Raw genomic sequence first — 14606 nt, 5'->3', positions numbered from 1 at the left:
CGCCCGGCTACAATCCTTTTTATTGTGTGTCTGCTCTATTCAGTAACATACCATGACTATATTTCTGTGTGGGTTTAACTTAAGCTCTTTAATTTTTTTCACATTTTTAATCTTCTTGTCTTGGGGGCTCGGGGTAGGGGTACCCATGCCACAGAATGAATTTTGAAGTCCAAGAACAACTGTAGAAATGTGCTCTCTCCTATGCGGTCCCAGGGATGGATCTTGGGTCATCAGGCTTAGCATTAGCAGCTAGTACCTTCACCTACCCAAATTTAAATTTCTTGGTCAGAATTTCAGCTATGCTATCTTCCAGTATAATCAAACATACCAGCATCTTAGCAGCCATCCCCTACAAGTAATTCTCAGAACTTGTCAGGAAGATAAAATCCTGCCCGTGTTGCTTTCAGTTAAAGTTCTTAATCTCATGAGGAGTTTCCATGTGCATGTTTTTCTATATTTTCTAAATAAGTCCTGTGTGGATGCAGTTGGTGTACAGGTCTGATGTTGATGGTAGAGATTAGCTGCCTTTCAGCTACAACAAAATATTTTAATTGATACTATAGTTTGGAGAATTTATTGACAGCAAGTAAGGAATGGAGTTATGGCATCATTCGTTGTCTGGTAAATATCTAGAAAAAGCCAAGGCTACAAAGACAAGAAGACATACAAGCTGATCTTAGTATTTATTGTCTATTGAAAACATGGCCATCACAACTGCAAGTTGGTAACTATAAACTTTGAGAACCTACATCAGCTGCCCACTGAGGTGTCAGGCAAGCAACCATCATATTTACAAGGTGATTTCTGAAACTGAATGATGTTGGGCAGGAGTTAGGAGGTCCAGTACTGAAGAGTGCTCATAATCTCACATGTAGTTTGCCTGAAAAGTCACAAAATGGCATAACCTTACAAAGTACTTAAGGAAATTTTTTTTCAGCTAAAATTTTAAAATTCTGAGGAAGCAGAGGCAGATGGATCTCTGTGAGTTTGAGACCAGCCTAGTTTATAAGCCAGCCAGGCCTACAAAGTTATATAGCAAGACCCTTTCTCAAAAACAATTAAGATTCTGGGCCTGTAAGTTGGCTCAATGAATAAAAAAGGTCCTGTTGAGAAACTCTGGCCTTCGTTCACTACCTGGAGCTCACAGTGGGAGAGACCCAGCTCCTGAGATTTGTTCTCTAACCTCCACAACCATGCAGAAGTGTTAATTAAGGTTTGTAGAATGAACCTGACCATGCTTACTGTCCCCAACTTGACAGATTAGTCTGGCAATCTGATGTCCCATCATGTAGAATAACAACAAAAACATGCAAGTGACAGGTGAAACGTCTCCAATCCTCTCATTAACCTCCTAAACTCATGCCACTGTCCTTAATGACCTCCCAAGGCAGAGACTCCCAAGTTCCTCATCCCCACAGTCACCCTCTTTCAACCTAAATATTCCAAATACCCTCCCCTCTGAGAGAGCTGTTGAAAGAAAAAAGAAACACTGTCCAGGGACAAACATAAGAGATTGCCAAAAGGCAGGACCTAGACTTGCTTTTATAAACAGTAGTTTCATTTCACAAATTAAAATGTCTCAAGCTCACACAATCAGAGACAATTTGAAACAAATTATAAAACCATGCCAAACTTAAGAGAAATCATCCTTTCTCTTTTGCTTCTAACTTAGCTCTTGTCAGTGACTGCCAGAGACCTTAGCAGTCACTTGTCCATAGTTTAATTGTTTTGTCATTTTCTAATGCTGCGGATGCAATGATGTTCTCTGTAGGGTGACAAGCTGCTGAGATCACAACATCTGTGTGACCTTGTAACTTCTGTACAATCTCTTTAGTCTGAAGGTTCCAGATGTAAACCATGTTGTCCTCTGAGCCAGACACAACCCACTTTCCACCGGTAACAGAGAAATTGGCAAATATGCAGTATTTCTCATTCTTATGGCCAGTGTATGTCTTCAGGCATCTGCCTCTGCTGTAATCCCACAGTTTAAGAGTATTGTCCAAAGTTGCAGTGAGAATATATTTACCATTTGGAGAAAATTTTACAAAGGACACGGGAGGGTTACCATCATCAGCAAGTGTTTTCAAACACTGGCCTGACGCAGCATCCCAGATTCTACAAAGACCATCATAGCTCCCCGACACTATCAAGGACCCATTACAATTAAAATGTACAGCAGAAATAGGGTCCGAATGGGCAGACAATGTTTTGAGGCACTTTCCTGTTTTCACCTCCCATATTTTCACACTCTCATCAAAAGACCCCGAAACAATGAGGTTGGATGGCGGGTTGAAGTTACAGCAGAAGACGAAATCACTGTGTCCCTTCAGTGTTTTCAAACATTTTCCAGATCTCACATCCCATAACTTTAGAGTCTTATCATCTGAGGCAGAAACGAGACGACTAGAATCTGAAGACCAGGCAACGTCTGATATTTCCAGATTATGACCACAGAGTGTTTTCTTACATTGCCCATCATATGCCCCCCAAATTATAATCAGTGTATCAGCAGCAGAACTTGCTAGCCATTCTCCGTTAGGACTAAATTTAACTGATGATATGGCCGCCGAGTGCCCGGAAAGAGTAAGTTTGACAGCATAGTTGGGTGTTTGCGGCTTTTCCTCCTGCTGGGTAGCAGAGGAGAGGTCCGACTGTACTCCCTCTGCTGGGGGGTACAGGGTCGCCATAGCTCCGGCTCTACAGTTTGCGCAGGCGTCAGGCCAGGAGCCTTAGAGAAGATGAAACTTGCCGTTCCAAGGCGGTTTTGATTTGTAACAAGGGTTCGTCTTTAGGGTCGGCACAGAATCGGCTGCAAAGTTTGGACCAATCTCCTCTCGCTTTCTTCGGTAGCATCCGAGAACCAATCACAGTGGTTCCGAGATCGGTACTCTTGCCGGGTGCTGTTAAAGGACTAGGCTGTCCCGAGGGCTTTGGGAGACTGCGACAAACACCACATTAAACAGGATCTAAGAGTCTCGTGGAGAGCCGCGGGCGCACCAAAGCGCAGGTCCACATCCACCAATGGGACGGGACGGGCGGCGCCTGCGCTGAAGGAGGCCAGCGTTTGCTTCCGGTCCTCCTGTACCCAGCCCGCTGACACTGAAACCGGATTTTCGCTGAGAGGCTCAAGTGCAGAAAGGGGCGCGGCCCATGGGAACTTAGGAAAACTACACATAGTTGGCCTCTGCCCCTACCCTCCTCCGATGCTGAGCGTGGTGGTCACAAGGTCTGCTTACTTGTCTAAGGTACTGGAGCAGAGCGAATGCACAAGATCACAAAACTAGTGGGTTAAAATTATTTTATAGACGGTGATGGCACACACCTTTAATCCCAACACTCGGGAAGGCAGAGGCAGGAGGATTTCTGAGTTTGAGGCCAGCATGATCTACAGAGTGAGTTCCAAGACAGCCAGAGCTATACGACCTTCTCTCGAGGAAAATGAACAAAAACAAAAACAACCCCAAGGTTATTCCTGGCAGTAGTAGTGCTTACCTTTTAATCCCAGTACTAGGAGGAGGCAGAAGTAAGTGGATCTCTTCTGAGCTGGAGGACAGCCTACCCTACAGAGTGAGTTCAAGCCAGCCAAAGCTATACAGTTTAGCCCTGTCTCGAAAAACAAACAAGGTTATGATGATAGAAATCAACAAACCTTTGGTATTTAGTCCGGGTAGTTTTCGCTTCCATGGAAAATAGTTGAGATGAGAAAAGGACAAGTTGGTGGGAAGGTTATCCAGAGCTCTGTCTTGTTAAGGCAAAATTGCCTGCCACTACTCCCTTTAGCACTTTGTAATAGCCTCATAATCCAACCAGGAAAGGGACCCTTGCTCCACTTCACTTCCCAAGTGCTGGGTAAGTGTAGAGCATCGTTCCTATTTTTTGATGGGGCTGAGACCAAGATGTTGAGGCAGTTTCACCGTGTCCTAGTCTGGCTTAGAATTCAAGGCAACCTTTCTGCCTCAGCTTCCAGAGGATAACAGGGCTGCTACCACTCCTGACTGCCAAACTCTATCTCAGTTTGGTCTTTTTTGGTTATTATTAACATAGGTGCTGGGAACCTCCTACTCATCCCTTTGGCTTTTTTAAGACAGGGTGTCTGAGTGTAGCCTTAGTTGTCCAGGAACTCTTCTGTTAGCCAGGCTGGCCTTGAACTCAGGGATCTACCTGCCTCTGCCTCCCAAGGGCTGTGATTGGAAGGCTTGCAACGCCACCAGTAGGCGGTGCTGGGAATCTTCAGTACTCTGGAATAGCAACAAAGGCGCTTAACTGCTGAACTCCCTTTATATTGTTTATATTGTGTGGGGGCTATGGGTGGTGCTGAGGCCACCTTGTGAGTTGTCCTCATTGGCAGGCATAGCGAAAAGGCCTCTTTACCTACTGAATTATCTGCTTTCTTTGAGGCAGCTTCTCATTCTACAGCCCAGACTAGCCTTGAACTGGTGTCAATTTCAACCCAGCCTTGTCAGTGCTAGGATGAACAGGAATGAGACACCCAAGAAAATTACTTCCTTGCTCCCATTAGCATGGATTACTGTGACTCATTTTTGGTGTAAGTTCTGTTGGCAGGTATGCAATACCCTCAAGGTCAGAAGAGGGCATCCATTTGTCTTGGAACTGGAGTTACAGATGGTTCTGAGCTGCCATGTAGGCACTGGAAATCCAATTCAGGTCCTCTGAAGAGCAGCCAGTGCAGTGGTTCCCAACCTTCCTAATGCTGCAGTACACTTCATGTTGTGGTGATCCCAACCATAAAATTATTTCATTACTACTTCATAACTGTAATTTTGCCATTATGAATGTGTAAACGTGCAACCCTTGTAAAAGGGTGGTTTGAACACCAAGGGATCATGACCCACAGAGAACTACTGAGCCATATCTGAAGCCTCAACTACTGTGATTTCTGACAGAGGGTAATGGTTAGAAGCCATATAATCAAAACTTTTCACTTTAACAAATTTTAGGCTTTATTTCAAGTAATTATGTATTTTTCTTATAACTAGGAAACCAAAAGGAAATGATGGGTACAACCTAAAAACTAAGAGGGATGGTGGTCCTGGATGTTTAATCCACTACACATATCACAAACATCTTTAAGGGACAAAAGGTGCACAGATTTGATATGTGGGTATAGTCAAGACATAGCTTTTATTTTGAAAAAAGAACTCACTTCTTCATGTGCAAGATACCTTGTGTATAAATGGCATCAAGGACTTATGGGGGGAAGCTAGAAATAGACTACTAATCATTACTCATGTTCTAATGTTAACAAGCTGTCCTAACCATTACTAGGATTTGCTTAGCTCTTTTGGGGTAAACCCAAAGCTGTTGCAATCAGAGTAGAAACCTGAGTTCCTAGACAGTGTCACATCTATTCTTTTATAACAAGGTACTCTTCTCATAGGACAAAGTGACCTCTACATTTTTAGTTTTTCACTACAGAAATCAAATCAAAGGCTCTCATTTACAGTCCAAAGGCACATGTCCCTGGCTCCCCAGTACTTTCTAAATAGAAACGTTGTAACTTTATTAAAAAAAAAAAAAAAAAAAAAAAAAAAAACCCAACCACACAAACAAAAACATGCCAGATGTACTGATGGCCTTGGAAAGATTCCTCCATTCTAGTTTGTTTTGCTTTTTTGAGACAGGGTATCTTTGTGTAGTCCTGGCTGTCCTGGAACTTGCTCTGTAAACCAGGCTGGCCTTGAACTCAGGAGATACACCTGCTTCTGCCTTGAATGCTGGGATTGAAGGCATGCACCCCCCACCACCTGGCCCTCAATTCCGTTTTAACTGTTTAGACTGACTTCTTTCAAGCAGCTTTTGAGACTATAGACCCAGTTCCTAACCCTACACCAAATCTGGAAAACCTATTCTGACTAAATAGGATATTCATCACTAACATCAGCTAAAATCAGACATTTTTTTTAAAGCAGAAGATAACACAATTAAGGTGTCACTTAATCCATAAATTTAAATGCACCATACCATCTTAAACAAATCATTAGTCACTGGTGACCTCTTTCCGTGACACATCATAATCATGTTAATCTTGCAAAATTCCATGCTTTCAACTAGGCTGTCCAGGCCACTCCCAAGTCCTGAATTATTTTGTCCCCTTCACTGGTCGTCTGGGTTTTTGTTTTCTCCTTACCTGTTGCTCAAATGGTTGATAAATAAGGCCGTGACCCCTATAATCAATCTTCTGAATTCCACTGGCTTCCATGGGCTAAGGGCATATGGGTAAAGATATGTAAAGCACACAGAGGAACCTGCATACTTAGTACTTTTTCCAGTGTGGGTAAAGCTGGTGCCTGCCCATAATTCCAGCACTCTGGCGGTAGAAGTAAGGCAAGTTCAAAGGTATCTTCAGTTATAAAGCAGTTTAAAGCCAGTCTGGGCTTCATGAGACCCTGAAGTACGGGTAAATATCATTCAAGCTCTGCAATAAATCTGTACACTCAGGAATTCTGTACTGCAGAAGAAACCAGTTTGCATTAACTGAAGCTATGTTTTGATTACATTTTCACAAGAATACTTTGGCCAGCAAATCTCAAAAAGAAAGGTACAAACATTCAGACTAAAGAAATATACTTTTTGGTCATTTGTCACATAAGCCTGGAGAAATAAAGAAACCTTCCTCCAGCAATACACACAGTATAAGAACATGGAAAATCTCAACAGACTAGCCACCTGCCTCGACATCATATGGATATATTAACAAAGCTTTTTAAAATAATTTAACTTTGTTATATATGCATTGGTATGAGTGCCAGGCCTCTGGAAGTGAAGTCTCAGAGAGTTATGAGCTGTCATATGAATACAGGGAATTGACCCAGGTCCTCTGGAAGAGCAATCAGTGCTGACCACTAAGCCATCTCTCTAGATTGACAAAACTTTTAAAACTTTAGAAATGTTATCTGCTCTATCAAACACACTAGGGTGTGTGTTAGTCTGCAAGGTAAGCCCCATAGTTTTTCTTTTCCTTGTTTTGATGTAACAGACTTCTGCTTTGACAATGTTTCCTTTTTGTAAACTTCAGGCCGTTTTTATACATTGAAATGAGACACTTTATGTTGAAACAATTGTTTTAATAGTTACGATTTCAGCCAACTGTGTGAAAGAATTCCTCTGCATTTTCTTCTGTAATCAAGCACCCATTACTATCACGGATGTATATTCCTCATTCATTACTTATTGAAAATGTACTATGTGCAAAGCATTCATCCATGACCTAGCAGTGTGCATTTAAATACAAGAATAGCAATTCCAAATCAAGTGTAGGAACACTCTTGAGAAAGGGCCAAATGTCTTGAGGTAGGAAATACCCAACAGGTGACATAAATGGAGATGTCTATGGGAAAATATACGTTTTAGTAATAGTAGGCTGGGTTAACGTTACACCCATGGTGTATCCCCCAACTGCATCCCCCAACTGTTCCCTGTCAGTACCTTCTACATTCTCATTTGAACAAAAAGATGTTTCTGAGTTCAGCCATTATATGTTACTAAATTCACAACCAACCATTTGGATTTCTTTTAAATCTATTGTACTTGTCTGACTAAATGTGATTTTAGTCCTACAGAAGGTGAAAGATGCTTGGGAACGAGGGGTCACTTCATCTAGCTGAACATACAAATCAGTAGCAGTTGTGGTATGTGAGATGTGGCTACTGAAAAGCACTGCCAATGAGGGTCAGTTGAAAAGAAGGGTCTAGTACAAAATGCTTACCCACCCATCACTATTAAAATCTAGCACAGAGCTTCCTAGGCACAGAAATGTTGCATGACCATGAAGAACAGATCTTGCAAATTTATCCTTTGGACAGCCACCACCTAAGAATTGTGAAAATGGAGCAAAGTCTTGATCTTGTTGCACATTGATAATTATCCATCTTAAACAACTAAGAAAAGCCCTTAGCCAATTACCTAGCATACAAGAGACACAAATAAACATGGTTTGCTTTTATTTGACCTAAAGAAAGTTGAATTTCTATACCACAAATATTCCTTAATTCTTATCTCAAGCTTTATGTCCAATAGTAATTTGATTCTTTAAAGAAAAAAAAAATTCAAGACAAGGTTTCTCTGTGTAGCTTTGATTGTCCTGAAACTCCCATCTGGAAACCAGGTTGGCCTGGAACTCCCAGAGATCGCCTGCCTCTGCCTCTGGAGCACTGGATTAAAGGTGTGTGCCATCACCCAGCCAAGATTTGTTTTTCTGTGTTGAATGTTTGCTCACAGGTGTGCATGTGCACCTCATGAGTGCACCTGTTGTCTGAGGAGGCCCAAGAGGGCTCTGGACCCCCAGAGTTGGAGGTACAAGCAAATGTGAGCCACCTGATATGGGTACTGGGATCCAAATGCCCATCCTCTTCAGAGGAGTACCTCTCATAACAGATGATCTCTTAACAGGAGAGCAATTTCTCCAGCTCCAGCAATTTGATATTCTTAAAATGTTACATAACAGTCAAGCAGTGGTGGCATACACCTTTGATCCCTTTAATTCCAGAAGGCAGAGGCAGGTGGATCTCTGAGTTCAAGGCCAACCTGTTCTACAGAGTGAATTCCAGGACAGCCAGGACTGTTGTATAAAAAACCCTGTCTTGAAAAACCAAAACAATTAATAAAGTTTGATGTCTACTTTATTTAACATTTTCCTCATGTCTTAGTACTCTTACAACCTGTCCTTTCCTAACAATAAAGAATATTAGAGTATCATTTATATGATAGTCAACATATTACACTTAGTCACATCTGATCTCCTATTACTTTTAACTAATTTTGGATGATGGAAAAAGGTAACCCAAAATATTTCCCAAGTATGCAGATAGATCTTAATCTATTTACTTCAAAAAAGGAGGAAATGGTCCTACTAATCTGAGATGTCAAAATGATACTGCAAAAGATCAAATTTTGGAATGCAGGAGGTAGCACAGAGTTATGTATGAATCCTGAAAGGAAACATCCCTCCCAAAAAGCAACTCCTTTTTCTTATAGGGCATTGCTGAACAGAATTTCCAACCTAAGTAAAAAGTTTTAGCCTCTAAATATAGCTAAAATGACTTACTTATTGGTGTTGACAATGTTCACAAAAGTAATCAGAGATAAAATAAACCCCAAAGAAACCCAAGGAAATCCTGTTTTACAATGCAGCCCCAGGTCTGGGGTCAGACAGCTGAAATGTTTATTTAGCACTACAGAATCAATCAAAGTTGCCGGTAGGTAGTCATGTACAACAGAGTTTGGTTGACAAATTATACTTACATATGTTTTCTTAGGCATAATCAGCAGCAACTGGAATAATTCAGATTTATTATGGGACAGTAAGGCTGAAAATCACCCAGAGTCCAATAGCTTTGTCTGGTACATGGAAGAAACAACCCTAGCGCAACAGTTTCCAGCAGGGGACTACTGATGAGAGCAATAGAATGGCTTTGATTGGTGACAAGAACAAAGTGTTCCACAGAGAACTGTCTCCTAAATCTTTTTTCTTTATATCTAGTATCGGTACTTTCTGGGTTATTTCTCTATCCAATCATATTTACCTTGGTCCTTCAGGGGCCAAACATCTTTACATCTCAATTCTCTGAATGCAATTTTTTTTTTTTTTTAAAACCAAAGCTCTCAGTATAAAATACATACTTGAAAAGTCTGAAGGAAGACAGGGAAAGATAAAGAAACAAAGCCACTATGCCCTGATCACTATCTAGCTAAAAACCATAAGATTTTCTTGTGTTATAAATACTAACATGCTTTTGTAATAAGTAACTCCTTTCTGATAAAAAATATTCAAAAGATTAAATTAAATCAATAAACTTTGCCAGGTGAGGGAATAAAAATAGGATTTACAAGTACCCCTTAAAATTCCACATGTATTAAAAAACAAAACAGTCTGCTCCAGAACATCTAAATTTGCTGGGGTTTAACTTTAGCCAACTCCAAACTTTACATTTATCATTTTACTATAAAAACAAAGTTCAGAATATTTAAAGTTCATGAACTTCTAGGGTCATGCTTAAGGTAACTATTCTGTTTTCAATAAAACAGATTGCACTGGTTAATGGACCTGACCTCACTAGGTAACCCTGAAACTGATACAAAAGTCCCAGCTGTATACTCTTGGTAAGGTGGGGTGACAACTCTGTGTGCTTTGTACTTCTTTTCATTGAAACTTGTTTATAAGATGTAAAGGTTTTTAAACTACCCAGTAGAAGGTACATAATTTAAAACATTCTACAGAAATACATTACCAGTAATTTACAATTAAAAAAAAAAAGCCACAAAAAAGTCAAAGCTAAAAACAAGATTTTTACTATGAATCAGTGCTTCTATTACCCTTCTGAAAGAAGTGATATTTTAATGTGATGTAAAGGCAACATTGAAAGTTCATTTTTAAATTAACCACCTAATTTATCCCTAAAATTACAAAGAATCAGTCTTGTACAGGTCAAGTTCAGTAAACTAACATGTTCTCTCAGCACAAAGCAGCACTAGAAAACAACAGGACAGACAGGAGTTGGCTAGTTTTGTAGTGCCTGCTCCATCAATAACAGACATCAGACTGTATCTATCCCAGAGTACAGACACAATTAAAGACTAGAGCAAGAATGCATCACACTCTTGGCTGATAAAAGTCCTTTGTCTCTGCAATGTTCTAGTTTGAATGAAATAAATTTTTTTCAAAGTAAATTGGGTCATATAAGTTGGCTGCTTAAATAACATCATGATGAGGTATGAAAGTTCTGAATATCCCTTACATTCAGCAGGATTCACCAGAGATGTGCAATAGCTTGTCAGGGGCATCTCCCAGATAGTTTTTATACTTTGGGGTTACAATGAATTCTAGAAGAGTAGTCTAAAAGGGTATGCTCTGAAACAGACGTGAGCAACTTTTCCTTCAGAATTCATTTTGAACAGAGTATCATCAAGAAAAGCTCTTCTCTGATAGTGTTCCAACATTGAGCCAAGATGGCCAACTAGCACCGAGAAGTCGAATTGTACTCATTTGCAGTTCTCTTGGCAATTAAGCTTTCTTTGTTGTTTTTCCCCCCTTCTAGTCCAAGCAAAAAAATGTGGATCAGTGAACACAGTACTGGAAGCGCCATTTCCAGGTGCAATACAGCCCCCATTAAATAAACAGGAGGTGGGCACTGTTTTTACTTGGGGAGGTAGGGTACTACTAGGAGATGAAATAAAAGCAGGGAACACTGAGGTTGTTAGAAAAAGATCACTGCCCTTTTAGTTTAGAGGTCATTTAGAGGAGACTGTTAGCTTTTAACGATAAAGGTGCTCCACTAAGGAAAAGAAATCCCTAGTAACATTTAAATATGTGTTATCTGCCAGTCACAAAGAGGAAAAGCACCTAGGGTGAACTCCAATTTACCAGGACCTTGATCAGGACCACAAAGCCTGAATGTTGTAATGCAGAAACACAGCCTCTAGTCACACTGGTTTAGAGAAAGTGATGGGTTCTGAGTTCTTCTGACTAACTGAATTTTAGAACATGGTTTTACTAAGGACTTTTATCTTCATACCAGTGTTAAAACGGAACTACCTCCAAATCCTAAAAGACATAAAATCAAAGAGAAGCAGAAGCCACACACATTAATCTGTGCTCCTCTCCTTTCTGCTGTAAGGGAATCTGCAAAGCCAGTGTCACATTTAAAAGTCAAAGTATTAATTCTTCAGCATTCCTGACAACTAGAAGCACATTCACTGAAGGCTGAAGGTGAGGGAGTGGATGGTTTAACTTTAATATCTGAAGAATGACTCCATTACAGGAAAGAAACCATCCCATCTCAATAAGGATTAATGCAAATTGGCTAGAAAAAGCCACCCGGTACTCCAAGGGTTGGTTCACTGTGGAAGAACTCGAGAAGAGTACTCTGATGTATGCACAAGTCTAAGTATCTCCCTTGTCCAAGTAGTTGTGTAAAATTCAAGATAAAGGTTTTAGTTTTATCTTTAATGTCATTTTCCCCACTTTACGGAATGAGGAAGAGTCCTCTTTTTCCCCCACAAAAAAGGGAGCCACATTAATATGTGTATATTCCCATGACTCTAATATAAGTGCGGATCTCCAAAGCTTAGGGATTTTTCCATAAGAGAGTGGGCCATTCTGGTTACCCTTGTAATAAAAGGGTATTCCACCACAGAGAGCCAGAGGTTTTCCAGATGTGTTTAAGAGAGCAGGTGCGCAAGGCAAGCAAATGAGCGCAAACAGTATTATGGAAAACATTTGAGAAATTAGCTCCATGAGGACTGTGGGCTCCACAAGAGGACTTGACTGGGTAGCCTGGTCTGACACAGGAACAAGAAAGCAGAGGATTGCTTCAAAGCTGGAAACCTTCCATAGGAGCCTCACACTGCTGGAAGATGTACTGCTGCTGGCTAAGGTCAACCTGGGGTGTAATGCTGCTGTCCTCATCTTCGGTCCCAAAGTAATGCTCAATAAGATCAAAAGCCTTTTGATAGATCTCCTGGTTTTCATGACTCTGCAAGAACTCTATTTTATCCAGACCTAAAAAGAAAAAAAAGAATCTTTCTTGAAAATCCCAGTTAACTACATTTTCAAGTCTACTTCTTTGATATAAACATTCTCACTTACAAATATTGTATAGTCATATAGAAATTATTATTACTATTACAGGTGAATGCTAATAATATAAACCAGATAGTATCCCCCAGTGCCTGCTATATTCATGTTTCATATAACTATGAATATTTCCTAACTCTCAGCCAGGGGCTGACCCAGTCTAAGTATCTCACCATATGCTTCTTCAATCAAAGCACAGTAAGGGTTAATGCCTGAGCCATTCCTTTTGGCTTCTTGTTCTCCAAGCCTCAGGATGTTCTCCAAGCCATTGAGGGCAACCTGTACAATCTTTGAGTCCATGACAGTGAGGAGATCACAAAGTGGCTTGATACAACCCAGTTCTACTAGGTACCTGGATCAACAACAACAATAAAACACAGTTTAGTCATACTTAACTTTGTTAGGTTTATATCAATCTGTGAGACATCTTCAAGCTTATTGTAGAAATAAAAATAAATTGTAACGTTGGCACTTTAGGAGTAAAGAGTTTATTTGCCTTAGAATTCCAGATTATAGTCTATTATTGAGGGAAACCAAGGCAGGAACTCAAACTGGACAACAGACCACTTACCAGCTACCTTTCTCATACCAGCTGCCAGGATGATGCCAACCACAGTAGGCTGGGCCCTCACCAGCCAATCATTAATCAAGAAAATGCCTCTCAGGCTTGCCTACAGACCAACGTAACGGAGGCATTTTTTCAACTAGCTTAGTCAAGCTGACAGAGAAACTAAGTAGCACAAAAAGAGCAAGAGAACATGTCTTTAATCTCAGAATTTAGGAGGCTGAGGCAAGTGAATCTGTCTGTTGGAGGCCATACTGGTCTACATATGGAGATGCAGGGCCAGCCAAGTTTAACACAGTGAGATCCTAGCTCAAAATAATAACAATTTTAATACATTCATTGACTGACTGGTTGATTGATTAGGGGCACTGTGCCATGGGATGCAGGTGGAAGACAGAAAAATCTGTGGCAGCTGGCTCTCTACTTGTATAAAGTAAGTACCTAGAACTCAAACTAAGGTCATAAGGCTTGGCAGCAAATGCCTTTACCTGTTTAACCATCTTTCCAGCTCCGACTATATAGTTTATCACCAAGTACAAACAACAACCACCCCCACCCCAAAAACCCCACAACAAACTGAGTTATCTAGTAACATCTTTTTGCCCCCTTCGTCATAATTTTTGTACTGGGGAGAAAGTAGGAATTTTTCCCACTTGTATGAGTGATTCATCACAATAGTAATGTTTTGGTTTTCCTTCTTTATTCCAGTTTCTTTGAGGCAGGATTTCTCTGGGTAGCCTTGGCTGTCTTAGAACTCTTGAACCAAGTGACCTTGAGATGCATAAAAGCATGCACACCTCCACCCCTCAGCTCTTTTTCCACCTTTCACATGGGAGGTGTTCCAAGGTGTGTTTTACACATATATGGGTACACCTAAGGGATGTATGTGGACATAACATGAGTCCCAAGTGAAAGTGGAGGCACAAGACTGATGCTGGTACTTCAAGCCAACATACAGAACCTACTGATGTGGCAAGTCTCCCTAATAAGCATGCCCAGGAGATAACCTCTGCCGTCAGACTGGTAATAAAGCTGATCCACCAGACTTATGTAGCAATTACCTGCTGTAGAAAAGGGGCTCTAACCACTATGCCTCAACCCAAATAGTACCTACAGTTTTGATGAGTTAATGTTATCATTACTTCTCTATGTAGTTCACACTTCTCAAGTACAAATATTGTGAACTAAGAATGAAGCAAATGGAGTCTACAGCTATATTTTTTTTAATTCCAGCAAAAAATTAACTGTAACCCAGATTAAATATAATGAATGCAAAAAATAGATTACCATATCATTCATACCAGTTATTCATGTAATTACCTATCATTTTATTTTCTCAAGTTGTATATGGAAAAAAACAAGAGATATAACTAATGTAGCTGAAACTTGAATATGTGAATAATGCCATTGTGGAACTTGGCACTAGTCTTTTTCTTTCTACACTATGTT

At 40.4% G+C, this 14606-nt stretch overlaps 2 protein-coding genes across 2 annotated transcripts in view; both read right to left on the bottom strand.

The window, feature by feature from the left end:
• Nucleotides 1-1524: 1524 nt before the first annotated feature.
• Nucleotides 1525-2936, bottom strand: Wdr5b (WD repeat domain 5B). Its single transcript, XM_051191413.1, has one exon. The coding sequence runs from the start codon at nucleotides 2685-2687 to the stop codon at nucleotides 1698-1700; it is 990 nt and encodes a 329-aa protein (XP_051047370.1). The 5' UTR covers nucleotides 2688-2936; the 3' UTR covers nucleotides 1525-1697.
• A 6201-nt stretch (nucleotides 2937-9137) lies between these two features.
• The window catches only part of Kpna1 (karyopherin subunit alpha 1), a 52571-nt gene continuing 47102 nt past the window's right edge, over nucleotides 9138-14606 (bottom strand). Inside the window, exons 13-14 of the mRNA XM_051191411.1 lie at nucleotides 12766-12944; nucleotides 9138-12517 (exon numbers count right to left, since the gene is read on the bottom strand). Of these exons, the coding sequence (XP_051047368.1) occupies nucleotides 12330-12517; nucleotides 12766-12944 (367 nt within the window). The 3' untranslated portion in view covers nucleotides 9138-12329. The remainder of the gene's footprint in view (nucleotides 12518-12765; nucleotides 12945-14606) is intronic.

The sequence above is a fragment of the Phodopus roborovskii genome, unplaced genomic scaffold (genome assembly GCF_943737965.1).
Source record: "Phodopus roborovskii unplaced genomic scaffold, PHOROB, whole genome shotgun sequence".
NCBI classification, from domain to species: Eukaryota; Metazoa; Chordata; class Mammalia; order Rodentia; family Cricetidae; genus Phodopus; species Phodopus roborovskii.
The sequence above is the reverse complement of the archived record's forward strand: the minus strand, read 5'-3'. Positions and strand labels throughout refer to the sequence as shown.

Coding starts and splice junctions, on each gene's coding strand:
- Wdr5b (XM_051191413.1), bottom strand. CDS start 2,687: ATGGCGACCCTGTACCCCCCAGCAGAGGGAGTACAGTCGGACCTCTCC.